Here is a 26,676-nt window from a genome sequence, read left to right on the forward strand (position 1 = left end):
CCCCGGGCCGAGCCCCGTGCACCCCGGCCCGCAGCCCCAGAAGGCTCGCTCCGCCCCGCAGGCCCCCCGTCCCGCCTCTCACAGCTCTCGGGCGGTTCCATCTGGGCGGCGGCAGCGCGGGCTACGCTCCTGACAGAAGCCGACAGAGTACCATCTCCTCACAGCCGTCACCCGCCCGGGCAGAGCAGCCCCCGAGTCTCCTCAGGGTGGAAGAGACCTACGCCGGGCGCTCCGAAACGCTGACTTCCGCTCCCAGACATCGCGGACCAATCAGAGCGCGCGCCCTTTCGCCACTTCCGATTCGAAGGCAAAGGAAACTTCGGGCGGAAGAGGCTCCCTGGGCGGACCGGAAAAGGCGGCCCCGGAGAGAGGTGCTGTCGGCTGAGCCTCGTGGAGGCGGAGGTGAGTCCGGGGTGCGCGGTGTCTCTGCTCCGGGGCTCGTGGTGAGGCCTAGTGGGGCAGCAGCAGACGGGACTCGAGGACGTCTGCAGCCCGTCCCTAACTAGGGAGAAGCGGGATGACTGGCCCCGGGCGTCCCCACAGCCGTGTTCCGGGGTCCGCGTGCGGCCCCGGGGGTTGGAGCGTGCGCGGTGGAGCCGCTGGTCCCGGCGGCGCGGGTGCTGGGTGGTGTCCGGGTGCCCCGCACGCTGAGACCCAGCTTGGACGCGGTGGTACTCTTACCGTAAAGTGGGGATAAGAATATTCACCTGCTTTATTCCCGTGGGGGGTGATGTCCGAGAGCGTGTGCTAACATCATCTCCAGTACCTTAGTCCAATTGGCCAAGCGTTACTGGTATTGTTTACTTATTTATACTAATGAGTTCAAGACTAGTACAGAGTTTTGAGCCTGAATAGTTAGGAAACTTGTGTGTCTTAGAATGGGGGGGGGGAGTGTGGTGTGGGGGAGTGAGACACGTTTAGGAAAACGATTTCCCAAACAGAGCTGAAAAGTGAACCTACAAGGTATTCAGTGGGTGTGTCCAATACGTATGTGGAACTCTAATTGGTAAGGGTTAAGACCAGAACTAGAGGTAACAGGAGCCCCGAGGCTCTGCTTCCGCCTACTCTGCGAGTTCTCCACTGAAAATTGTGTCCAAGAACATAGCGATGACAGTTACTAACATAATTAGAGGAGCATTGGGCAAGAATTAGTCACTTGGTCAGGGTTAATTGGCTTTGGATGACAAAACTGGCAAAATGTGGCTCCAGTGGTATAGCAGCAGCAGCCTGTCTTAACTCCACAATTACTTTTTAACCATTCCTATGTGGGCTCACTCCTTATCTCCAGAACTTTCAGATGCATCTCTTTATTACTGGGTTGTTAGACCAGTATTGTATATATGTGTGCAGGCGTGCATGTCTGCAGTGGTACTGGGGTTTGAACCTCAAGGCCTCCTATTCTTGCTTGACTTTTTGCTCAAGAATGGCCCTCTACCACTTGAGCCACACTTCCACTTCCAGCATTTTGCTGTTTAGTTGGAAATAAGAGTCTCATGAACTTTTTGATCCATCAGGTTTTGAGGCTCTGAATTCACACCCTGGTACTGATAACAACAAAACAGATTCAGTAAACTGGGTGCTGGTGGGTGGCTCATGCCTGTAATCATAACTATTCAGGAGGTGGGATCTGAGGATTGCTGTTTGACACTAGCTGGGGCTGCAAAGTCTGTGAGACTTATCTCCAATAAAACTCAGAAAAAGCTGGAAGTGGTACTGTGGCTCAAGTGGTAGAACTGGATCCTTGAACAAAAGCACCTGTCAGGTCAGGGACAGTGCCCAGGCCAGCCTCTCCCCCACCCCCCCCAAAAAATAGACTCAGTATAGTTAAACCCAATAAATATAAAAGCTGACAACGATAAAACTCTCCCAAGACTCCTGTGTTCTTTAGTTTTCTTACTGTACACTAGTTATAAAGGGGGGAATTTCATCGTTACCTTTCTTTCATGTGTTTACAATATATTCCAATTAGTTTCACTGCACTACTACTCTCCTGACTCCCTTCCTGAGACAGTTTCATAGCCTTAGTGAATGAGTCTGAGGTGCCAGGGAGATGGGGTGAGGTAGTCCCCTGCAGTGTTCTGTAAGTCCTGTAGCTGACTTGGATAGTCTGGAGTTTATTTTTATTTTTATTTTCTTTGGTCCAGTCGTGGGGCCTGAACTCTGGGCCTGGGTGCTGTCCCTCAGCTCTTCAGCTCAAGGCTAGCGCTCTACCACTTGAGTCACAGCGCCACTTCTGGCTTTTTTCATTTTGCTTATGTGGTGCTGAGGAATTGAACCCAGGGCCTCAGGCATGCAAGGCAAGCGTTCTACCACTGAGCCACACTCCCAGCCACTAGTCTGGAGTTTAAAAACACCTCTAACTAGAAGGCAAATGCCATAAGAGTTGGATTTTGTACCTATTTAGTAATGTGTATTCATAGTGCCTGTTTAATGTGTGGGCTCACGATAGATTCTTCTCAACGGTCAGTATGTCCAGTCCTAGGCTATCCATCTCAGTGTCAAAATTTGATGGCATCTAAATGGACAGAAGTGAATTATGTAGCTTCATGGAAGCATTTATAAAGTCAGCTATTCATGATGTCAGCATGACCTAAACAACCTAAAGCTTGACGAATGAGGGATTACATGTTAAGTCAACAGTGACTTTTAGAAATAGCCATATCCAGATACTTTTGTGAGTGATCTATTCAGAGTAAACTAAAGGTTAAGAAGCCACAAATTAAATACTTTTAACTACCGATAAGATAGTTGGAGTTTATTAGCCTGTGGAAACAAAGGTACCTCAAGAACTGATTTTCTTCATTTATATCCACAGATTGCCTCATCTGTGGTATCAGACGTCATAGCATGGGGCTCACCAAGCAGTACCTGCGTTATGTGCCAAGTGCAGTCTTTGGCCTTATTGGCAGTCAAAAGGGTAACATTGTTTTTGTGACACTTCGTGGAGAGAAGGGACGCTATGTGGCAGTGCCAGCCTGTGAACATGTTTTCATCTGGGACTTAAGGAAAGGCGAGAAGGTCAGTCAGAAGTCAGTTAGGTTGGTATTAATTTATGTAAAGGCAAAATGGGAGAAATTTGACTTACTGTGCATGAATCTAGGGGGCCAAGGGTCCAATTCTGTTGTATTCACCACCACATTCTGAAAATCACAGCCAAAAAGGAGTTTACTTCTGAGGTGTTTTGGGTTTTTTTTGGAGGGGGGTGAGTAGTGATTTCCGTAGTTCACTCACGGTTTATCATCCTATTGATTCTTTACATGTTTGTTTTTCTGTACCAATTCTGTTTTTTAAGTTCTTCAACTTGTCATAGCCAGTTTTTTTTTTTTTATTTAATCAAGACATTTAAAGGGAGTATTGCTGTAATAGGCAGAGCAGTATTCGTCTACAGGTGAAGCCCAGAGGCTGTAAAACTAGGCTTTTAGGTTTAGCACTTCTGTGGGAAAATCCAGGCATTTTAAACTTATGTATTCACTATGTAACTCCAAAAGGGTTATTATCTTGATGCCTGTCACCTTTAGTCTCTCGGATAAAACCACTATAATATTCTAATACTCTGGTATTGTGCAAATTTCTTCTTAATAATGGGGGTTGGTTAAAAGAAGGAGAGGTTTATAAGCCCTTTACTGAAAATCACTTGATGTAAGCCCAAATTAAAGACCTACTAATTTATTTCATGGCCTGGGTAATTTTTGCATTTATTATTCCAGTGTTGAGCTCCAGAGGAAATACTGCTACCATTTCCTGAGCATTTCATTGCCTAGTGCAAACGTGAGATGGCATAGAGAGTGCAATTATTCGCGAGTGATTTGGAATTAGTCATGTTCTCAGTTTTATAAAGTGTTCCTAATTCTTCCACTCCACACTTTTCCCTTGATAACGTGTAACTTCTCCACATTGTTTCTGAACTTACAGATCCTCATCCTTCAGGGACTTAAACAGGAAGTCACTTGCTTGTGCCCTTCCCCAGATGGGCTGCATTTAGCTGTGGGCTACGAGGATGGCTCCATCCGAATCTTTAGTCTCCTCAGCGGGGAAGGGAACGTGACCTTCAATGGACACAGAGCCGCTGTCACTACTCTGAAGTATGATCAGCTAGGAGGGAGACTGGCTTCTGGGTCCAAGGTGAGACTTAAGAACAGGGGCCTTGATTTGGATGCATTGAAAGAATGTAAGGCTTATGCTCACACTGGTTCACATAGTGTTGGGTGAAACTTGGGACTCTCCTGATTCAAAATAGGATATAGTATGTGAATGGTAGAAAAAGAGTCAGGAGGATGGTGTGAAAATAACCCAGGTCTGTGAGTGCTAGATACTTCTGTACCCGCACAGGTGTGACTAGAACAATGTAGAACAAAGTATCTTGTGAATGGTGGGATTCATTTTGATGTTCTGTAAGCTTTGCAAGTTTTCTAGGACTTTGTATTGCCCTTGTAATTACTAAATTCTGCTTGGTACCTGTGGCTTCCACCTATAATTGGGAGGCTTAAGATTAGGATGTCTGCAGTTCAAAGACAGCCCATGCAGAAAAGTGTATGAGATTCCTTCCCAACCAGTAGCTGGGTGCAGTGGCACGTGCCTGTCATCCTAGCTGTGTAGCAGGCTGGGATTAGGAGGCTCACTGTTCTGGGCCAGCCAGGGTTGCCAAGTCTGTAACATTCCATCTCTGTGTAAGAGGCTGGGTACAGTGGCACATACCTATCATCCCTTTTACAGTGGGGAGCCTAAAATAGGAGGATCGCAGTCTGGGCATGCACTTGGTCCAGAAGCAAAGTGTGCAAAAGGGCTGAAGGTGTGACTGGTGGAACATTTGCCTTTCATGTGAACAGCTCCAAGTTCAAACCTCTATATCACTAAAGAAAAGAATGAGGATTTTGTGGTAAAGAAAATCTATTCTCTGCATCATTTCTTTCCCTTAGGATACAGATGTTATTGTGTGGGATGTGATCAATGAGAGTGGCCTGTACCGCCTAAAGGGACACAAGGATGCCGTCACACAAGCTCTGTTCCTACGAGAAAAGAATCTGCTAGTTACCAGGTAAAGAAGCAATGGGTTCATTTCTGGTTTGCTTCTCGGTAAATTCTCTAGCATTCTGAAGAGGAACTCGCTTCATTGTTTAATGAAGTTCTCACTATGCCCAGGCCCACACGCCGGCCTTCTCTCCTCTTTTCTGTCCTGCTTATATAGTATCATAGAGTTATCCAGAGTTGCACCATCTAGTTTTCCTTTGATCATTTGTCGTTCTTAATTTTGATAGTCACTTTTCATGTTCCTTCACCTTTTACCATACTTGTTAGAAATGAGAGTTGTCTGTCTTCTGGATCCCTTCACTGTTGGGAAGACTAGCTGTTCAATACAGGTGTTTAGCCTGTCTTTTGAGGGGAGATGTCCTTCATAGGCCTTCTGAATAGAAGGAAGAAAAGGAAGGAAGGAAGGAAGGAGACATACATACATCATAGGGTTCACCAAGGAAGGAAGGAAGGAAACATAGGGTTTACCCAAATACAGCAATTGAAGTTCTAAGAAGGCTGAAACCCTCAGGAACCACTGCGATGATTCGGGAATGTTAGGAAAACTGTTCCAGATATGAGTTTGTTCCTGTGGGGTAGAATGCAGGTAACTAGTGTGTCCTCTGCATATAACATGTTCTGTGAGAAAATGACTCTAAAGTTCTGTTAATGTCATAGGTTGGGAAATATAGTGGGAAAAATAACATTGTGAGGTAGGCCCAATAGGATGGATTTTGTGTGTGTATGTGTACACGTGTGTGCTTGCCTGTGCATGCGTACTGGCACTGTGACTTGAACTTAGGGCCTTGAACTCTCACTTGGCTTTTCCATTTGAGGCTGGCACTCTTCCACTTAAGCTAAACCTCCATTCCCTGCTTTTTGGTAGTTTAAGTAAGACTCATATTTGTCTGGCTGGCTTCAAACTTGAAATTCTCAGAACTGTACCTCCTGAGTAGCTAGGATTATAAGCATGAGCCAGTGGCAGCTGGCTATGGGATGGATTTTTGTATGCTACGTTTTTTTCCCCCAGCTTGCTCATGAGGGAGATTTTATTAGCTGTCATGTTAGTGAAGAGGTAGAGCAATGAGACTTGGTAGGGAGGGACTGTATTGGAACCAGTTCATGGGAGGTTTTAAGAGCTTAGTTTTGATTCTTTAGAGAACATTGAGCTTATGAATTTTAGAAGTAGACATTCTCTGATTTGTATTGAATGGAGTGAAGGACCAGCAATGGACAGAAACCAGATGAGAAATGCTTAAGATAAGCCAGGACCTAGGCCTGAAGCTCAGGCTCTCATACAGAAATCTGGAAGGAGTCCAGATTTTAGAGACCACAGAAGAGGCATTTTCAAAAGTCAGGCTTCATTAGGCATGCGAACGTGGAGGTCTCAGGTGCTTGCATGGTAGGCAGGCTGAGAGAATGTCAGTGGCATGGTGATGGACCGTTGGGGGAGACATGATGGATCACATTCTGTGTTCTTTAGTACTTGGAGTACGGCATCTTCTTTGTGTCTATATGGATACATCTGACCTCTTGCATAAGAACAATCGTGTGGACCTAGCTACTTAGGGGGCTGAGATCTGAGGATCTCAGTTCGAAGCCAGTGTGGGCAAAAAAGTCCCCATAAGACTTGTATCTCCAATTAGCCACTCAAAAATGGGAAGTGGTGCTACGGCTTAAGTGGTAGACCACTAGCTTTGAGCATAAGAGTTCAGGGACAGTGCCCAGGCCCTGAGATCAAGCCCCACAACCAACCACACACACACACACAAAAAGGAATAATGTGGAAAGTTAATATCCATTGTTTCTCCTAAGAAAGGTCAGGTAGAATTGGAGCTTTAGATATTGCTGTACACTATCTTTTTACAGCTGTGAATGAGCCCTTGATTTCCCTGTGAGTTTAATGACTTGACCTAATACAATTTTTCCTCCTTGCCTTTTCTTTTTAGTGGGAAAGATACCATGGTGAAATGGTGGGACCTTGATAACCAGCACTGCTTCAAAACAATGGTTGGCCACCGAACTGAGGTACGGGTTAAGGTCATGAGCCTGGGAAAAGAACGGCAAGGCAACAAGGAAAAGATGTTTTTCTTCCTTGGCCTTTTCTTGACTTTTTGTCTGTACTGCTAATAGTAATCATTATTTACTGTCTTGAGAGGTAGTGAGATTGGTTTTGTCTTAAGCAGTGCCAACCATTAGAGCTAGCCCTCTGGCATTTAAGAGAACTTAGCATGGCGGCAGCATTACTCATCCATAATCCCAGCACTGGAGTGATGAAGGTGGAGGATCTTGAGTTCAGGGCTATTCTGCACTATGTAGCGAAACTCTTGAAATGAAGAAAGGAAAAATAGCCTTCGATAGTTATGAATCTGTGAGCTCCCTCATCTTAAAGTGTCCACCACTCATTGTAGAAATACTTAATAATACTGTGCACTGAGTCTGTCCAGTGATGTGGAAGTGGCAAGTTGTGGTTCTGCAGGTTACTTGTATGTAGATTATTCAGTCAAGTTCAGAGAATATTTTATGTACCTTGCATATTCTGTGGTGCTTTTTTTTTAAATCACACTTTGAAAACTATACCTGTCATCAGTGAGGAGGAAGGGTGTGCATTGACTTTTGGTTTGCAATGATATTGTTACTTTTGCTATTTACTTTGTGGTTCTAGAAGCTGCAATTTTACATAGACCTTCCTGGGGTACTTTTTATTTGCTAGACACTGGCTGTAGTTAGGGTTTATGGAGAACAACTATTATCTAAATTGTACAACAAAAGGTTAGAAATTCCTAGCATCACATAAGCCACAATTCTACTCATATGCCAAAGAAATTTCACTAAAGTATACTTGACCCTTTTGGACTGTTGCATTGTGCTACTTGAAATCCCGTTAAATACCATGTTATGTGAATCTTTGTATACCATAGGTGTGGGGATTGGTTCTGGTATCGGAAGAAAAGCGGCTAATCACTGGCGCTGCAGACAGTGAGCTGAGAGCTTGGGACTTAGCCTATCTGCAGGAGGTAATTATTGTTTCCCAGGTTGTGGGTCAATATCATAGACTCCTTAAATATAAAATCAGATGTAATTACTGAGTACTTTTACATACATGTAGAAGATTTTCCTTGCTCATTGTCCTTGTATATTTGAGCTGAGAAGAGTAAATTTTAGTTTACAACTTCTGGTAGTGCTGATATTTAGCTTATTGCATTAGTAGCTTGGTAACCTTAGGCCTTTGAATATCATGGGTGGACTTCACAGTATAACATTCTATTTATTTGTTTATAAATATATGTATTTTGGGAAGACTTATACCTGCTTCTCAAAGAATTTGTGTGGGAGAAAAATTATGGACCATGGGCTGGAGTTAGAGATACAACATTGTATCTAGTAGTTACTTAAGATGGGTTCCCTAGATAAGGATTGATCTTTGCTGTATTTAAGGAGAAGATGAAATATGTCTTGTAGTGCCTATGAGAATCTTTGTCTCCAGAATATGGTAGAGTTTTCATTAAAAAAAAACAAAACAAAAGCCAGGCACTGTTTGCTCATGCCTATAAATCCTAGCTACTCAGGAGACTGAGCTCTGTGGATCGTGGTTTGAAGCCAGCTGGGGGAAGAACGTCTGGGAGACTCTTATAATTGCCAGAAAACAGAAGTGGAGCTGTGGCTCAAAATGGTAGAGTGCTAGCCTTGACCAAAAAAGCTTAGGGACAGTGCCCAGGCCCTAAGTATAAGGCCCCCCCCTCCGCTCCCAAGAAAAAACCCAGAATATTAAAGTTAATGAAGAGTGGGTCTTTATTTTACACTATTGTTTTATTCAGTAGCCCTTTTTGTGTGTGTTTTCACTGGTACCAGGACTTGAACTCAGGGCCAGACTTCTGATTTCCCATAGTTCTTTCACTCAAGGCTGGCACCCTACTTCTGGAGCCACTCTTCAACTTCCAACAAGTAGTCTTTGTATTATAGGAAGTTATTAGAAACAATATATAATGAATGTTTTATTGTATATGACCAAGTCTATTTTTAGTAAATTTTGGTACTCTTATAGAAATTTGGTCAAGACCACTGAGCCTGTAATCCTAGCTACTCAGGAAGATTGTGGTTTGAAGTCAGCCTGAGAAACTTTTTTATTTTTTTGTTGGTCCTGGGGCTTGAATTCAGGGCTTGAGCTCTGTCCCTGAGCCTTTCTGTGCACAAGGCTAGCGCTCTACCACTTAAACCACAGTTCCGCTTCTTACTTTTTCTGAGTAGTTTATTAGAGATAAGAGCCTCATGGACTTTCCTGCTGTCTTTGAACCGCGATCCTCAGATCTCAGCTTCCTGAGTAGCTAGAATTACAGGTATGATCTACCCGTGCCCAGCTCTAGACTCTTATTTCTAGTTAAACAGTAAAAGGCCAGAAGTGGTGTTATGCCTCAAGGGACAGAGCACTGTCCTTGAATGAAAAAGTTAAAGGACAATGTCCACACCCTGATTTAAGCATCCTAGTAATGGCAAAAACCAAAAGAATAACCAATAAACCACCACTGGTCACACTATTAGTGACCCTTGGAAAGGTTTTTGAGTTATGAGGGTTCAAAGTCACCTCCTGGAATGCAGTCTAGTTTTCTTTCCCATTTTTTAATAAAGCAGATTGAGGACCCAGAAGAGCCTAATCCCAAGAAAATCAGAGAATCTTCTCCGGGAAAGCAAGAGAGACTTGAAGCCAAGGATGGAGACTCCGAGATGGATGGAGAGCCCGAGACAGATGAAACTCCAGAGGATGTAAATCAGTTTTGTTCTTCATTGTGTAGCAGGAAAAGCAAGAGCTGCAGTTGCTTGCATCTGCCATCCTTGTTACCCTTTTAGGGAGTACTTGTTGTGGGTTAAATTTGTAGAAACGTATCTTTTCAGAGATGTAGTAGCACAATTTCCTGTTCACTTGCGTTCTCTGCAGCGTATTCTTTCATGCAAGAAAGCTGGCTCCATTATGCGGCAAGGAAGGGACAGAGTTGTCAGCCTTGCAGTCGACAAGACCGGTAGGATTCTTGCTTGCCATGTGAGTATGGGCTGAGGAGGAAATAACAAGACTGAGTTGTTCTTTCATAGCATAGAGATGGAGTTTTCTTTTCGTAATCTTAATATTGTGATACAATCGATCTGTAATCCTGAGATTTTATTAACAAAGCATTGAAAGTTGTTACTTTTAATATTCTTACTAGCAAGCATTTATGAAACACTGGCTTGTCCTGCCATGTGAAAGCACACACATCTGTTTTAGTCTTCAAAGCAATGCTGTAAAGTGATGTTCTCACTTTAGAGGTGAGACAAACCCAGTTCTCTGAGTTTGTAGTAGTAGAGCTAGCAGAAAAATCAGTGCTGCTGTTCATTGCTCACTGAACATAGTAAGCTAGGTTATACCAGCTTTTTGCCTTCTAGGGAACCGACTCTGTGCTAGAAGTGTTCTGTGTACTTTCCAAAGAAGAAGTTCAGAAGAAAATGGACAAGAAGCTGAAGAAAGCTAAGAAGAAAGCAAAGTATGTCGAATTAGTATTTATTAATAATGAAATATCCTGAGGATACCACATATTAATGAGAAAAATGGTTTGCTTTGAATGTTTATTGTCCAAAGCTAGAGAAGAATTAAGACCTAACCAAGTTTTATTTATTTGTCCATTCAAGCAGTATCAGGATTTGAACTCAAGTCTTTGCTTGCTAAACAAGTACTCTACTCCCTGAGCCACAGCTCCAGCCCCAAATTTTGAACTTGAATTCTGAGAGCCGTTCCACCTTCAGAAGTTAGCAATGTGCTTTTAATGGTAGCAGCCTGTAAGGAATGGAGCTGGTAATATAGTGGTAACCTGCAAAGACGATTGGACATGTATATAACTGAGATTGGGGGACAATATTACTCTGAAATAAGTCATGTAACTATAGAAAATCATTCTATAATCGTTGGAATTTATCTGAAATAGGTAATCTGGCATGCACTAGTGGCTAATGCCTGTATTCCTAGCTGCTTAGCAAGCTGAGATCTGAGGATCGAGGTTCAAAGTTAGCCCAGGCAGACAAATCTGAGGATTCTCTAGTTAACCAGAAAAAAAGGCCAGAAGTGGGGGTTTGACCCAAGTGGTAGAGCATCAGCCTTGAAGAGTAAAGCTAAGCCAAGAGTATAAGGTCCTGAGTTCAAGCCCCAGCCAGTACCAGCACAAAACAAAATAAAAAAAACCCTCCAGTGATCTGGCTCAGTGTAACTTGTGATTGTATTTGTTTTGTATCTGTTATTTAAGGGGATTTTACTTTAGCATATGCATTTATGCATATGCATATGCATCTTGGTCCGAGTCATCTGTCATTCTCCCTCCTCCTGCCTCCCTGCTTTCCATTTTTAAGCCAGTCACTTTGAGTTCACTTGTTCCTTTAATATGTTTGCATAGATTGCTCTAATTATATTTACCCTTCTTCCTCCTCTCTGTCCACATACTGGTATCCACACCCCAGTTCAGACATGTTTCAACCTTTTTGTTAAACATTAGCATAGTGTTTCAGACTTAGTACATTTGACATGGTTGGATTGTTAAGTTCAGATTAGTAAGGTGGGTTTTAAAAAATCCTGAAGTTAAAAACATTTATCAGAAATGTTTGTGAATAATTTGTATTATAGTAACATTTAGGGAAATGTAAGGGGATGTTGAGTTCAAAATCCATGGGTTGCTGTGCCACTGTGGGGAGTGCTGATCTACTTTGATTAATTCTCAGATGAGGCTGTGTGGTTCAATTACCTCCCCCAAGTCACTCAGCTTGCTTGTCCTGGGGCCAGAGTTTGCACTCAAGGAAGTTACATAAAGCTACCTCTAGAAAAATGATAGCTTGGGGCTGGGAAGGTGGCTCAGTGGTAGAGCGCTTGCGTTGCATGCATGAGGCCCTGGGTTCGATTCCTCAGCACCACATAAGCAAAAAGAAAAAAGCCGAAGTGGCACTGTGGCTCAAGTGGTAGAGCACTAGCCTTGAGCTGAAGAGCTGAGGGACAGTGCAGACCCAGAGTTCAGGCCCCATGACCGGACCCAAAAAAAAAAAAAAGAAAGAAAAATGATAGCTTGATAGTATTTTTTTCTTCTGCATAGATTAAATTCTTCCCAAGGGGAGGAAGAGGAAGAGGACCTTGAAGTCAATGTTGAAATGACTCTTCAAGATGAAATCCAGCGCGTGACTAATATCAAAGCTTCTTCCAAAATCAAGTGAGTGAAAATAGAGTGTCTGTAGTCATTATAGATTACTAAGCTATGGCTGGGCATAGTAAAAACAGACCTAGAATCCCAGCTACTTGGAGGATCAGAAGGCGCCAGCCTGGGCAAAAATATTAGTGAAATCCTGTCTCAAAAAAATTATCTGTGGTCCCTGCTAGATGTAGGTAGAAGAATCACAGTCAGGTAAACAGGGCAAAATTGATCCTATCTGAAAAATAAAAACTAAAGCTGAGACCTAAAGGCATAGGTCAATTAGTATAAATGCCAAGCATGCATAAGGCTCTGCATTCAAACCCTAGGACTGAGCTAGGCACCTGTTCCTCACACCTGTAATCCTAGCTACTCAGGAGGATTGTGGTTAAAGCCACCCCAGCAAAAATGTTCCTATGAGACTTATGTGCAAGTAATTACTCAGAAACTGGAAGTGGAGCTTTGGCCCAAAGTGGTAGGGTGCTAGCCTTGAGCAGAAGAGCTCAGGGGACACTGCCTAGGTCCTGAGTTTAAGCCTCATAACCAACCAAAAAAAAATTTCTCCAAGTGGAAATGTGACTCAAATGATATAGCTGACTGAGAATGCAAGGTTTTGAGTTCCTTGCATGAGCAAAATAACAAAACAACTTCCCCTAGTATGGCCAAAATAAATAGGCAAACATATAATAAAGTATTGCCTTTGCCATTCTGTTTGCAAACCATGTGTATGGATCGTGTGGCAGCTGAGACATGGGGCTGCCTCCTGTGCCCGCTGCCCCCACTTGCGCCTCCTACTCACGTTTGTGTTATTGTAATAACGTTTTGTTATCCTTGAGCTGTTTTTGTTGCCAGCTTTAAAAAGTGTGCTCTATGTTCACAAAGGCTTTAAAATAATTTTTAAAAATACACAAAACGAAGGTGTGTATGCGAACCAAGGTGAGCCCCAGGTATTTTGATTTAAGTGCTATACTTGGCTACTGCTCAGTACTCAGTTCTCGTGTTTCTGAATCCTTTACACTTCTTCTGGCTTTCTGTAGATTGAGGATGTTGTGAAGGCTTTCCCCTAGAACAAATGGACTGTGGGTGCAAGGCTTGTGGGTGCTTGGAGCGTTCCTGACGATGTTTCCATTGCAGGTCCTTCGACTTCATTCACTCTCCTCAAGGAGAGTTAAAGGTGGTCTTCCTGCTCCAGAACAACCTGGTTGAGCTGTATACCCTGAACACATCCCTGGCGGCCCCTCAGCCTTCCAGGACCAGCAGGGTGTTCGTCGGGGGCCACCGCAGCGACGTGCGCACTCTGTCGTTCAGCTCTGATAACATCGCTGTGCTGTCTGCGGCAGCCGAGTCTGTTAAGATCTGGAACAGGTTTGCTCTCTCCCCCAGAGGTTTGTCTGGTGGAATTTCCTTCCCTTTGGATTATTTTTTGGCATCCTCAAGGCCATAAATACAATTCTCAGAATATGTGTTGGGTGCATTTTGTCCATTGACCTGTAGAGCTTAGAAAAGAAAAGACTGCCTTTTATATATTGTTGTTTAAAAAAAAAAAAAAGCTATTTCCTAATCCGAGTTGTAACTGTCCTTGGTTGGAAGACAACTATACTGGCCACTTTTTAATAGGTGGTCTCTTAAGTGCCATTGAAAAATGTTACTGTAACTTCTCCCCAGTCTCACACATCTTCCCTGAGATCTCAGAAACTTCCAACGTCTCTCAGCAGATGACCTCCTTTCTGGCTTAATGAAAGGTGGGAACATCTGAATCATTTTACATGCCTTTGTTTTTATCTGCTAGGTTATCTTTCTCTAACCGTGTTCCTGTCTTTCCTTCCTATGCTCTTACAATCAAAGCTGACTGCACCTCATATCCCAGTCCCTTCTCTCCCTTTTTAGCCATTTTCTTCCTGTGAACCATTTGCATGCAAAAAACGTTCTAATATTTCCCTCTTAGAAGAAACAGACTCTTCTCCAGACACTGGTGGCTCTGGCCTGTAATCCTAGCTGCTTAGGAGGCTGAGATAGAGGATTATGGTTTGAAGCTAGCTGGGTCAGGAAAGTTCCTGAGACACTTTGCTCTAATAAACTGCCAATCAGCCAGAAATAGAGCTGTGGCTCAAGTGATAGACTGCTAGTCTTAAGCAAAAGAAGCTCAGGGACAGTGCCCAGGCTCTGAGTTAAAGTCCCAGGACCAGTAAAGAAAAAGCAGCCAGAAGTGGAGATGTGGCTCAAGTGGTAGAGTGCCATTCTTGAGCAGGAAAGTAGAGTCTTTCCTGAATCCTTGTCTTTAGTGACCCAAGTTACTAAAGTATTTCAGGGCAAATCCTTGCATCTTTTTTTGTGAACTTTCTTTACATGTTCTCTGGAAATGAATTTTCTATATCTCATGACTCAGAATATCTAGCATTAACCTCCCCTGAAGATCACACTTGCCTACCGCAGTACTTTGTGTCACCATTCAGATATCTAACTAGGCATCTAAAATTTTATAGATCTCAAACCAATTTCATGGTCTTTATTTCTCCAAAAATTTTCACCTACTCTCTCTACAAACATTAGTATAAATAGTTGTATCCACTCAAATTTCTGGCCTCTGCCTTTGTAGTCATTCTATCTCTTGTCCCAAGGCCATCCAATCTGTTACCAGATTATCAGCTTTGCTTGCAAACTTTATCCTGAATCCAACCACATTCATCACTTGAGCTGTCATCATTTAATCTAAGCCACCCTCATCTCATCCAGGTTATTCTTAGAGTTCCTGCTTGGTCTGCAGTGTTTTGCTTGTCCTTCTGTAGGCTCTTCTGAGGGAGAATGCAGAGCACCAAGTTCAAGTCCCAGCATGCCAAAAATAAATAAATCCTATATGACTTACCTGTTAATATGTTCCTCAGTTTCTCTGTAGAGTAACATTGGTCTGCTTGATAATTCTAAAACATATCTGAAGTGTGCCTGCCTCTGCCTCACCATTCTTCTTTGTGCCCGGCACTCTCCTTCCCCGTTTGTCTACAGGCTTTCTTCTTGTCTTCTGAAGCAGCACTCCTTTCCTTTCCCTAGCCCTGTATTTATCCCCTTTACCCAGCATTCTGTTCCTCATAGCACCTACTGTCATCTGATACTTGTATTTACATATTTATTCTTGCCAGCGAATGCTAAGTCTTCCGAGGTTAGGGACCGATGCTACGTTATCCACTGGAAGCACCTAGAATTGTACTTGGCATTTACTGGGCATTTAGTAAATATTTGAGTATTGTGAAACACTGGATATATATGATATTTAATGGAAAGACACATCCTGACAAATGCACAGTTAGGCTGATCCTTCTGGAGTGAAGTGTGGGTCAGCCTGCATGTTGACCTTCAAGGTGGGAAAGCAAGGTCCCCTTTACACACAAGCAGCGGATTCTTTCTCTCTTGTAGGTCTACACTGCAGTGCATTCGCACAATGACCTGCGAATATGCTCTTTGCTCCTTCTTTGTTCCCGGTGATAGGCAGGTGGTCATAGGGACCAAGGTAAGACCAAGGTGTCTCTTGGATTTGGGTGGAGGTAGGGGTAGGTTCTACTCTGATCTTAAAGTGTTGGTAAAACCTAGCTCTTTTTTAAAAGCTTTATTTTCTTTCCTTGTTTTTAAAAAAAATCATCAAAACCATATATTAGATTATGAAGAAAAACATTACTTATTTTCCTGGGTGAACTCCCTTGAGAATTTTGATGATGTATTCTTTCATTTACTTATGAACACATAAAATTGTTTTAATTGATGTTAAACCACATTAAGTGATGAGTATCTGTTAAGTATCTGATAAGTATAAGTATCTGTTAAGTAATCAGATAAACAAGCAAGTCCTCATTCCTAGATGCTCATCAAGCAGGGGGCTGCTGCGTGTACCTCAATAGACATGGGTTTGGGTTCAGGTTCTATAAATTGTAGCAAGTTGCATAAATCCTGTTAGTGTTCCTTCATCTGGGTGACAGGGTGTGACAGTGACCCACATTTGAACACTGGTTGTGGTGGCACTTACTAGCTATGCAACCTTTGGGTGTGTTACTTGAACTCTGTTCACCTTGGTGATTTTGCAGGTAGGATGTTAGCACACTTCAGAGCTAAAGAAATGCTGTCGGTAGCACAGAGATTGGGCCCCAGCAAAGAACTGACAGATAGTTGAGATGCTAAGACAGCAGACAGGGCAGTGGTAGTAGCTGATGAAGAATAAAAAAAAATGGAATAGGGTCTCTGGTATTTGTTATTTTTTGTCTTTCTGGTTTTGTTTTGTTTTGAGATAATGGTCTTAATGTAGCCGAGGCTCCAACTTGCAGTTGATCTCACTTTCTAGCTGCTCAGTTACGAAATGTTTTCTGAAGTCTATGGACTTGAATCGTGGAAGTTGCATGTGCACTAATTAGGGCTGTGTTTGTTTTGTGTCTTCTTAGACAGGGAAGCTGCAGCTTTATGACTTGGCCTCAGGAGATCTGCTGGAGACCATAGATGCCCACCATGGGGCTTTGTGGGCCATGTCCCTCTCTCCAGATCAGGTAACACAACCCAGTCTTACAGCTCTAGACTTCAGCACCAACTGTCATATCAGGTTTAATTTTTGCATAAGGAAGATTTCTGTAAAGAAAGCTTTTTTTTTTTTTTTTTTTTTTTGCGTGAGTCTAGTCTTTAAATGTCATATATGGTGCCATCCCTCATAAGTAACTGTCAAAAAATTCTGGTTCAGCTAATCTCACTCAATGCCAATGTAGTAACAGATTACATGGCCCCCACAGTTGTATGTTTTTACCAGTGGCTTGTGGTACTTCTCAAAGAAAAATGTTTTCCTGAGCAATGCTGTAGAGAGTAGATTCTTACTCTCCTTCAACATGTCACCTGTCTTGATCTTGAAAAATCATCTGAGACATTTTAAGGAAGGAATACATTGCAGGAATGCATTACTCCCTTAGTCAAGCTTAATTAGATCATCCATTCAGTGTATGTTTATAAACTAGTTTCACTGCTTATAGCAAATCCATTCCCTGTTAGGAAGCAGAAAACCCAGTAGTGTTCACTAAGGATTTTCTTTCCTGATTGTAATAAAAGTATCCCTGACCTTTTCCCTAGAAAAGGTCATCTCTGTGTTAGTCTGTACTAAAAATTCTCAAATGAAATTTGTAGCATCAGAAGAACACAGGAGGGGTTTGAGGAGTCCCATTTTCCTATTCAAAAAAAATTTTTTTGTTCTTAGTTTCTAAGGTAGTTTTTCATTAAAATGTCATTTACCTTTCAGCGTGGCTTTGTGACAGGTGGGGCAGATAAGTCTGTCAAGTTTTGGGACTTTGAGTTGGTGAAAGATGAAAACAGTAGCCAAAAGAGGTGAGTGGACATTTTTTGTTGTTGTTGTTTGTTTGTTTTTTTTGGTCAGTCATGGGGCTTGAACTCTGGACCTGAGTGCTGTCCCTCAGCTCTTCAGCTCAAGGTGAGCACTCTACCACTTAAGCCATAGCACCACTTCTGGTTTTCTGATGGTTTATTGGAGTTAAGAGTTTCATGGCTTTTCCCGCTTTGATCCTCGGTCCCAGATCTCAGCCTCCTGAGTAGCTAGGATGACAGGTGTGAGCCACCAGTGCCTGGCTTGAGCGGACATTTTTTGTACCCTTTTTTTTTAGAGTGAAAATGGGAGCCATTGAAGAGCCTTTTGGCTTGACTTACCTCTGTCGTGTGTGGGGTTTGAGATTGTCTGCATGGGTAGAGTACTCATATATTAATTTTTTTTTTTATGCTTTGGCTGGTACTAGACTTTCAGTGAAACAGACTCGAACCTTACAGCTAGACGAAGATGTTCTGTGTGTCAGTTATTCTCCTAATCAGAAGCTGCTGGCTGTGTCTTTGTTGGACTGTACTGTGAAGATATTCTATGTTGACACGTTAAAGGTACACTTGTTGTTCCTGTGGTGTTTTCTTTCTTTCTGAGTGATGTTATTACAACTTGTGTTGAGATTATAAAGCGGTGGCCTTGGCCATACCCAGTTTACACTATAGTATATTTTCTAAAAATTTGTTTCTGAATGAAAACATGGTTGTGCTAATTCAGTGGATCATCAGTTTGTTTTAAGATTTTGTAGACTGAAAACTTGTCATTGCCAGTAGTTTTAAAACACTGCTAGTGGCCTAGGCAATTTTGTCACACCTGGTGGTTTTGATTAAAATTAGAGAACCCCAAAACATGTTATTGTGCCCTATGCCCAGAGTTTCAATAAGACTGGATTTGGCCTGGCAGTATTTCTGTGAAACAAGTGTCCCAGAGTCCTTTCAGTGAAGGAAACTGGAGAGAATATCTGTGGTGTGTTCTGACTGAGACCTGGGCTTGTGGCAAGTGTCTGTGGGGTCTTCAGTTCCATAGTAGTACTCTTGGTAAGCTGTCTTTGGTTTGTCTTGAAATTATAAAGTAACCCAGAAATGTTCATTACATTTTAGGTTTATAACTTTTAACCCACATGTAATAAAATTATTACATGTATTATCTTTTTTAATGTTCAGTTTTTCCTCTCACTGTATGGACACAAACTGCCAGTCATCTGTATGGACATCTCTTATGTGAGTAATGCGTTGAGTCTCGGAAAAAAGTTGTCTTTTCTAAAGCAGGGACTTTCCTCGGTTCTTGGCTTGATGTTGATACCTCAGTTTGAGAGCATTTTTATCATGTGATTGTCATTCTCTAAAACAATCACAAAGTAGTATCTGTTACATTTTAAGTATATCTATTTCATGTTTTCTCAGTAATTTCCTGAGTTTGTCACTCCTAGCTCTTTGATTTAGCTTCTCCAAGTAGTGGTTGTCTATAAACTTTTGTACTTGATAGAATGCCCTAGAATAAGCAGCTCTGAAAAGGGAACGCCTGCTGTTTGCTCTTGGGTTAACATTGGGTATACTCTGTGTGAGGGAAGGATGGCCACAGCTATCCGACCAGTATGCTCACAGCCATTTGAGCGCTGATGTAGGGAAAATGAGAGAAAATCACCATAGGGAGCCAAGGATACAAGGCTAGATCATAAACATTTCCCAACCTCATTGTGTCTTGATATTCTTATTTAATAAGTGGACCACCCTTGAAAAATACGGAACACAGAGCTTCTGCTTTCACTTACTGTGCTGTGTGTGCACGTGTGCGCACGTTGCTACTGGTGCTTGAGCTCAGGACTTTACTCTCACTTGGATGTTTTACTCAAGGCTGGCACTCTATCCCGTGAACCTTGCCTTGCCACCACTTAGGATTTGAAAGCTTTTTTAAGCAAGCTCTGTAGGTAAAAGCAAGAAAGCAGGTGCTCCTAATAGAGGGAGGAAATTGTTTTGGCTTTATTTGAATGCCTTTGGGGAAACTTTTTAAATGACTCAACAGGATTTTGGAATTAATGTTCTTTTGCTTCTTTTTTTCATAGGATGGGGCATTAATAGCTACTGGCTCTGCTGATAGGAATGTGAAAATCTGGGGTTTGGACTTTGGGGACTGCCACAAGTCCCTCTTTGCCCATGATGACAGGTAGGTATGATCTTCTTGAAGGCCTTTCTCTGAGTGATATGTGAATACTAGCTCCCTAGAAGGATATAGATATAGACATTAATAAACGATGAGTTCAAAGTTCCAAAAATAGACACTCTGGAACTAGCAAGACAAAACTATTAACATGTGTAAGACTCTTCTTATCTATTCTGGCATTTGATAACACATAGCTTACTCTTCTTTTCAGTGTCATGTACCTGCGGTTTGTACCAAAGTCTCACCTCTTTTTCACTGCTGGGAAAGACCATAAGATTAAGCAGTGGGATGCAGACAAATTTGAACACATACAAACGCTAGAGGTAACCTCTTGCCCTATTTGCTGCCCAGGTCTTCAGAACTACTTTTAAGAATGTTTTCATAACCAGGCACCCAAGGCTCACTCCTGTAATCTTAGCTACTTAAGAGACTGACAGCTGAGGATTAAGGTTTGAAGCCCAGCCACACAGAGAGTCCGTGAGACTCTTTATTTCCAATTCACCACCAAAAATCAGGAAGTGGAGCTGTAACTCGTGTGATAGAGTATCAGCCTTGAGTTAAAAAAGCTAAGAGTACCTTGGCCCTGAGTTCAAGCACCAGGAAAAAAATATGTTTTCATTGATTGTCCACTAATCCAAGCAGGAAGTGAGCTATGGAGAAGTTCCTCTTACTCGGGTTATGTTTGTGTTTCCTTTGTCCAGGGGCACCACCAGGAAGTCTGGTGCCTGGCCGTGAGTCCCAGTGGAGACTACATTGTCTCATCGTCTCATGACAAGTCTCTGAGACTTTGGGAGAGAACAAGGGAACCTCTGATTCTAGAGGAGGAAAGAGAAATGGTAATGACTTAAGTTTGGATTTAAATCTTCTGGGGAGGGAGAGGAAGAGGAAGGGAGGGTCATTGAAAGTCTGCCTCAGCTAAAATTTTCTGTCTAGAACTATCCAACATCATTCCATTTCAGAAGCCAAACAGGAAAAGATGCTTTGGGGATTGTGTTCCTAAAGAAGTGCCTTCACACGGGGTGCTGGCGGCTCACGCCTGTAATCCTAGCTACTTAGTAGACTGAGATCTGAGGATCACAGTTCAAAACCAGCCCAAGCAGACAAATCCATGAGACTCTTACCTCCATTTAACCAATAAGAAACTGGAAGTTGAGCTATAGCTCAACTGGTAGAAGGCCAACTTCAACAAAAAAGTTAAGAGACAGCACCCAGGCCATGAGTTCAAGGCCTAGCTCTGGCATAATAAAGAGTAGGGGAAGGGAATAAGGGGAGAGAGGGAGGGTGAGTTTCCTACTACCTCATTGTACTTTTATAGAAACACTTATTACTTTCTCTCAAACTAACTCTGTCTTTCATGGCAGCAAAGGGAAGCAGAATATGAGGAGGGTGTGGCCAAAGAAGACCAACCAGCAGTAAGTAAATATTTGATGGGTGAGGATTTTTACAGTAATCAGACCTGGCGTTAGGTGCCATGCTGTGCACCTCTTTGCCAGCTGAGAGGTGGAGGAATCTTTGTGGTGTTTTCTTCTGTAGTGTATATATAATGTATGTAGTGGACAAAGTGTGGAGCAAATGTGGCTGGGATCTTAAGGGCCTCAGGTTGGAGTCTACCCAACAAGCAACCAGCACTTCGCCCTCTGACCCCCTCCCAAAAAAAAAGAAGAAAAAAGAAATGTCGGGGGCTGGGAAAGTGGCTCAGCGGTAGAGCACTTGCCTTGCATGCATGAGGCCCTGGGTTCGATTCCCCAGCACCACATAAGCAAAAAGAAAAAAGCCGGAAGTGGCACTGTGGCTCAAGTGGTAGAGCACTAGCCTTGAGCTGAAGAGCTGAGGGACAGCACCCAGGCCCAGAGTTCAGGCCCATGACCGGACCCCCCCCAAAAAAAACAAAAAACATAGTTTTTTCATCACTCAGTTAATGGTAACTGAGAGCTATTACTATTTTCATAAAACAATGCCTGTTCTTCCATGTATATATAATGTATGTAGTGGACAAAGTATGGAGCAAATCTGGCTGGGATCTTAAGGGCCTCAGGTTGGAGTCTACCCAACAAGCAATTTAGACCCAGCACTTCCCCCTCTGACCCCCTCCCAAAAAAAAAGAAGAAAAAAGAAATGTCGGGGGCTGGGAAAGTGGCTCAGCGGTAGAGCACTTGCCTTGTATGCATGAGGCCCTGGGTTCGATTCCCTAGCACCACATAAGCAAAAAGAAAAAAGCCGGAAGTGGCACTGTGGCTCAAGTGGTAGAGCACTAACCTTGAGCTGAAGAGCTGAGGGACAGCGCCCAGGCCCAGAGTTCAGGCCCCACGACTGGACCCAAAGAAAAAAAGAAATGTCAGAAAAGATGTGAAAAGTTGGGTTCTTTTGTGATCATACATAGTTTTGTCATCACGGGCTGGGAAGGTGGCTCAGTGGTAGAGCGCTTGTCTTGCATGCATGAGGCCCTGGGTTCGATTCCCCAGCACCACATAAGCAAAAAGGAAAAAAGCTGGAAGTGGCGCTGTGGCTCAAGTGTTAGAGCGCTAGCCTTGAGCTGAAGAGCTGAGGGACAGCGCCCAGGCCCAGAGTTCAGGCCCATGACTGGACCCCCCCAAAAAAACAAAAAACAGTTTTTTCATTACTCAGTTAATGGTAACTGAGAGCTATTACCATTTTCATAAAACAATGCCTGTTCTTCCAGATATATGATTTATTGATTGTCCCTTTAACTCTTGTTCGTGGTACTGTTTACAAATCTTATTTCTTGTAGGTTCCAGGTGAGACTGAAGGTGGCAGTTACTTTACCGGAAAGAAAACTATTGAGACAGTGAAAGCGGTAAGTTGGTATAAAATGTGATGTCTCATTCCTAATTAGGATTCTGACTTTTTGTTAAAAGTCGGTGTTTCCAGTGCAGAGTTCCTTTGTGTCAAAAAGTTGGTGAGATTTAAGGTGCAGATCACAGCCTCCGTTCGGAGAGGCCCTGCATCTGGTCAGTATGGGTTTGGCAAGGCAGCACCTCATAGGTGTTCTTGGGAATTGCCCTACTGGAGTTCCAGTGACTCTGTTCTGACTATAGTGGCCCAGGACACCTCCTCCCAGCCCTACAAAGTTAAAATGAAAAACATCTTTAACTGCTCCTTGGCACTCTTCTGGCACATATTTATTAAACTGATTGGGGCTATATTCATTCACATCAGGACTTGAGGTTGCTGTGTCCTGGGAGGACAGTTCGTGTTGTACGATTGCGTTCCTTTTCTCATCATCTCCGTAGGCTGAGAGGATCATGGAAGCCATCGAGCTGTACCGAGAAGAAACTGCAAAAATGAAAGAACACAGAGCCATTTGTAAAGCTGCAGGGAAAGAGGTGTGCTGTCTGTTCATTTGTGTACTGGGCATCTCAATAAATATGATTCCCGAGACAGTGGTCAGTTAAGAATTTTTATCAACCCAGAGCAGAAATGAAATAAATGCAGTCCAGTTCAGTGACAGTTCTCACCTTAGAAGATACGGAAGCTTAATATAAAGGGAAGGTTAGGAAGTCATGAATTGGGGTGATTTGTATAGAAATTTATATAGAAATGAATTGGGGTGATTTGAGTAGAAACGTAAGTTTCTATTCATGCATAATTACTATATAACCAGGATACCTGATAATTCTTTTACCCTTAGTTTTTAGGGTCTTTCTCTAAAATTGTAAAATATTTTGTTACTCTAATGAGCACCATGAGAATCTCATGCTTCTAATGATTGTTAAAATAATCTCTTCACAGGTTCCTCTTCCTGTCAACCCCATCCTGAGGGCATATGGCAACATCTCAGTGAGTTGAATGTGTTTTTCCTTGGTGCTCAAGGTTACCTTTGGAGACAAGAACAGGAAGTGGAGAGGCATTACTGGGGGTTCAACATGCTGGGACATCTTGTGTCTTTGAAACTTCCTTGAATGCAGGAAATGGTCTGTACTATTTTTAGTGCCTGTACTGGGGCTTGAACTCAGGGCCCGGTGGGTGCTGTACCGGAGCTTTTTTTGCTCAAAACTAGTACTCTATCACTTGAGCCACAGCTCCATTTCCAGCTTTTTTGCTGGTTAATTGGAGAAGCCTGGGTTGGTTTGGAACCATGATCCTCAGCTCTCAGCCTCCTGAGTAGCTAGGATTATTGGCACGAGCCACTGGTGCCCAGCTTGGTATTTTGGGTTTTTGAAGGACCGTTTCAGTGGAACTTCCTTTTTGGTTAGATTGTATGCACATTTTTCTGTCTTTTTTTTTCCTGGTGTTTATTTATGTTCTGTATTCAAAGATCTTTAGAGTCTGCTCATTTCAATGAACTCAGAAGTCTTTTGAGGAGAAGTCAACACAAATCAGAGAGAAAGTTGGGGACAAGGAGTAACAGTAGAATCTGCTTAGCTAGCAAGCACCAATTAGTAGTAACTTGTATCTCCCATTCAGTACTCTTGTCAGAATATCTCCATTTTATAAAGAAGGGAACTTCTTTACAAGGTAACGAGGCTGGGAGGAAGCATGGCTTACAAACACAAATTCAGTCAACTATGAGCCATGCAGGCCTTGCTCTCAAGGGAGAGAGAGGGTCCTTATTTTGGGAAGAGACAGAAATTAAGCATGTTTAGTAGAAACCAATCAAGAATGTTTCTGATGGTGTTAACTTTCTCTTGTAGCCTTCAGCTTATGTACTGGAGATTTTTAAAGGAATCAAGTCAAGGTGAGTTCTAGTTAGAATTTTCCATGTACTAACATTTATTGAGCACTGAGAGTTTCTTTTGATTAATGAAATCAGAATTGTGCATTTCTTGATAGGTTTCCTGTTTCGATTTTGGTGGTGCTGGCATTTGAACTGAGGACCTCATGTTTGCTTGAGCCATGCCCCTAGCCCTGAAATAGTGTGACAGTTTACCTTTTGGTTTTTTCTCCATGAAAGCTACTGAAGCTTATTTTCCTGATGAATCATAATATATACTTACCATGCCAGGGCATCACTAGAGCAATGTAAAGGAAAGTGATCAGTGATACACTACTTGTACATTTTTAAGATTTCATTTTCTTTTTTTTTTGTCAGTCATAGGGCTTGAACTTTGGGCCTGGGTGCTGTTGCTCAGATCTTCAGCTCAAAGCTAATGCTCTATCACTTGAGCCACAGCACCACTTCCAGTTTTCTGGTGGTTTTTATTGAAGATAAGAGTCATACAGACTTTCTTGTCCGGGCTGGCTTTGTACGGCAATCCTCAGATCTCATCCTCCTCAGATCTCAGCCTCCTGAGTGGCTAGGATTACAGTCATTACCCATTGGCGCCTGGCTTTCATTTTCTTTAATAAATTGACTTCTGACCCCAGTTACAATCCCCTCGAGATTTCGAATTGGTCAACTGATGGTAGGACTGTGACAGGGGGAGCTGGTCTCTGAGATGAGAGTTCTGTAAGGTACACAGTGAGATAGCATAGGTACAATTAGTGTCAGATTCAGTCACCATTGCTGGCTTGAAAGCCCAGAAACCAACATACATGGTAAAAGAAGTATTGAATAAACATCAGATAGTCAACAAAAGGCTCTGGGAACATTATTTATCTGAGGAATTTTCCCAACATGTCTGGAACAAAATATTCTAAGCCTCAAAATAGTAAATAGAAAAAAAAGAAAAAGTTTGAAAGAATCATTTGCAGAATGGACAAGTATATTTAAACTCTAAAATGAGGGAAGTCTTCAAATATAGAAGCAGAGAAAGGGAAGTGAAGGAAAAAATTCCCTAGCTGTGAATGTTAAGGAATGTCACAGTTACACTTGTTTTTCCTTCTCCAGTGAACTGGAAGAGTCTCTGCTTGTGCTGCCTTTCTCTTACGTCCCTGACATCCTGAAGCTCCTCAATGAATTCATCCAGCTCGGCTCAGACATCGAACTTCTTTGTCGCTGTCTCTTCTTTCTCCTCAGGTAGATCTCTTGGCAAAGAAAGTATGTTTGTCTGCTCTACTTCGGTGACCCACTTTAAAAGTCTGGTTTCAGCTTCCGAGACAGGAAATTTTGGTGTTATCTGAAATGAAATACTGCCTTTTGAACTGTGCTTGCCTTTAGTGAGAGGAGTGATGGCTACCTTCTGTAAGTCTCATGTGGCTTTGCCCGCACTTTGCCCGCGCTGGGCCTCCGGAGCCCTGGCTCTGTGCTGCCCAGCGCACCACATGCCGAGGCCTGAGCAACCAGTGTGCTTCGCTTGCCGTTCCTTCTGAACTATGTTGTTTAGAACCTGCTGAAGAACAGTTTATTTCTCTAGGTATGGAGATGTAGGCACATCTAGAACAAGTGTTTATTCAACTCTGTTAAATACAAAGGATTTGTGGTGTGAGTGACCGTCATGATCTCTAGTGCTGCAGCATGTGTGCTTCTGACTGGGCAGGAGTGAGTGCCTGCTGTGCCTGCGGTGGTAAGAGGAGCTCTGCCTGAGCGGAAGCACACATGGTCATCAAGGGTCTCCTGGGAATCCAGGTCAGAGCTTGACTCTCCTATTAGGGTCTCAGGAGGAAAATGTTAGCCTTCCTCTCTCCCTCCTGTCTTTTATTGATTGTGGGGCTTGAACTCTGGGCCTGGGCACTGTCCTTCAGCTCTTCAGATCAAGGCAGGTACTCTACCACTTGAGCCACAGCACCACTTCCAGTTTTCTGGGGGTTCATTGGAGATTAGAGTCTCACGGACTTTCCTGGCTGGGCTGGCTTTGAACTGCGATCCTCAGATCTCAGCCTCCTGAGTAGCTAGGATGACAGGCGTGAGCCACCAGAGCCTGGCATGTTAGCATTTCTGAAGAGGCTCTGTTTTGTCTCTCAGCTTTCTGTATGTTGTCACCTCTGGTCATGTGGTGGGATGCTAGCAGATGAAATAGCTTGGAGATGAATTGCATGGGTAATAAGGTTTAGAATGGTATTTAAAGAATTGTTGTCAAATTAAATTAGGTGGATTTTTTTTTTCTAGAAGCATTCCTGTGCTGCTGTGGTATG

General features: G+C 42.9%; 2 protein-coding genes across 5 annotated transcripts in view; one reads left to right on the forward strand and one right to left on the reverse strand.

The window, feature by feature from the left end:
- Gdap2 (ganglioside induced differentiation associated protein 2) overlaps window positions 1–245 on the reverse strand; it is a 36,796-nt gene extending 36,551 nt beyond the window's left edge. For both annotated transcript variants that reach the window (XM_013024689.1, XM_013024688.1), the window contains exon 1: window positions 83–245. The gene's annotated coding sequence lies outside the window, so the exon portion shown is untranslated. The remainder of the gene's footprint in view (window positions 1–82) is intronic.
- Window positions 246–315: 70 nt separating this feature from the next.
- Wdr3 (WD repeat domain 3) overlaps window positions 316–26,676 on the forward strand; it is a 29,045-nt gene continuing 2,684 nt past the window's right edge. The window contains exons 1-25 of one of the 3 annotated variants that reach the window (XM_013024684.1): window positions 316–402; window positions 2,816–3,018; window positions 3,913–4,122; window positions 4,917–5,035; window positions 6,957–7,035; window positions 7,929–8,024; window positions 9,634–9,768; window positions 9,941–10,042; window positions 10,423–10,520; window positions 12,108–12,221; window positions 13,335–13,565; window positions 15,609–15,702; window positions 16,622–16,723; window positions 17,458–17,543; window positions 17,966–18,101; window positions 18,708–18,764; window positions 19,607–19,707; window positions 19,916–20,027; window positions 20,406–20,540; window positions 21,066–21,116; window positions 22,454–22,519; window positions 22,956–23,048; window positions 23,455–23,502; window positions 24,357–24,400; window positions 25,493–25,621. In XM_013024684.1, coding sequence (XP_012880138.1) covers window positions 2,848–3,018; window positions 3,913–4,122; window positions 4,917–5,035; window positions 6,957–7,035; window positions 7,929–8,024; window positions 9,634–9,768; window positions 9,941–10,042; window positions 10,423–10,520; window positions 12,108–12,221; window positions 13,335–13,565; window positions 15,609–15,702; window positions 16,622–16,723; window positions 17,458–17,543; window positions 17,966–18,101; window positions 18,708–18,764; window positions 19,607–19,707; window positions 19,916–20,027; window positions 20,406–20,540; window positions 21,066–21,116; window positions 22,454–22,519; window positions 22,956–23,048; window positions 23,455–23,502; window positions 24,357–24,400; window positions 25,493–25,621 — 2,609 coding nt within the window. In that variant the 5' untranslated portion in view covers window positions 316–402; window positions 2,816–2,847. Of the gene's footprint in view, window positions 403–607; window positions 683–2,815; window positions 3,019–3,912; window positions 4,123–4,916; window positions 5,036–6,956; window positions 7,036–7,928; window positions 8,025–9,633; window positions 9,769–9,940; window positions 10,043–10,422; window positions 10,521–12,107; window positions 12,222–13,334; window positions 13,566–15,608; window positions 15,703–16,621; window positions 16,724–17,457; window positions 17,544–17,965; window positions 18,102–18,707; window positions 18,765–19,606; window positions 19,708–19,915; window positions 20,028–20,405; window positions 20,541–21,065; window positions 21,117–22,453; window positions 22,520–22,955; window positions 23,049–23,454; window positions 23,503–24,356; window positions 24,401–25,492; window positions 25,622–26,676 lie in introns of those variants that run through there. The other 2 variants (XM_013024687.1, XM_013024686.1) reach the window with 2 other exon arrangements.

Source organism: Dipodomys ordii, unplaced genomic scaffold (genome assembly GCF_000151885.1).
Source record: "Dipodomys ordii isolate 6190 unplaced genomic scaffold, Dord_2.0 Scaffold78, whole genome shotgun sequence".
In the NCBI taxonomy this organism is placed as follows: Eukaryota; Metazoa; Chordata; class Mammalia; order Rodentia; family Heteromyidae; genus Dipodomys; species Dipodomys ordii.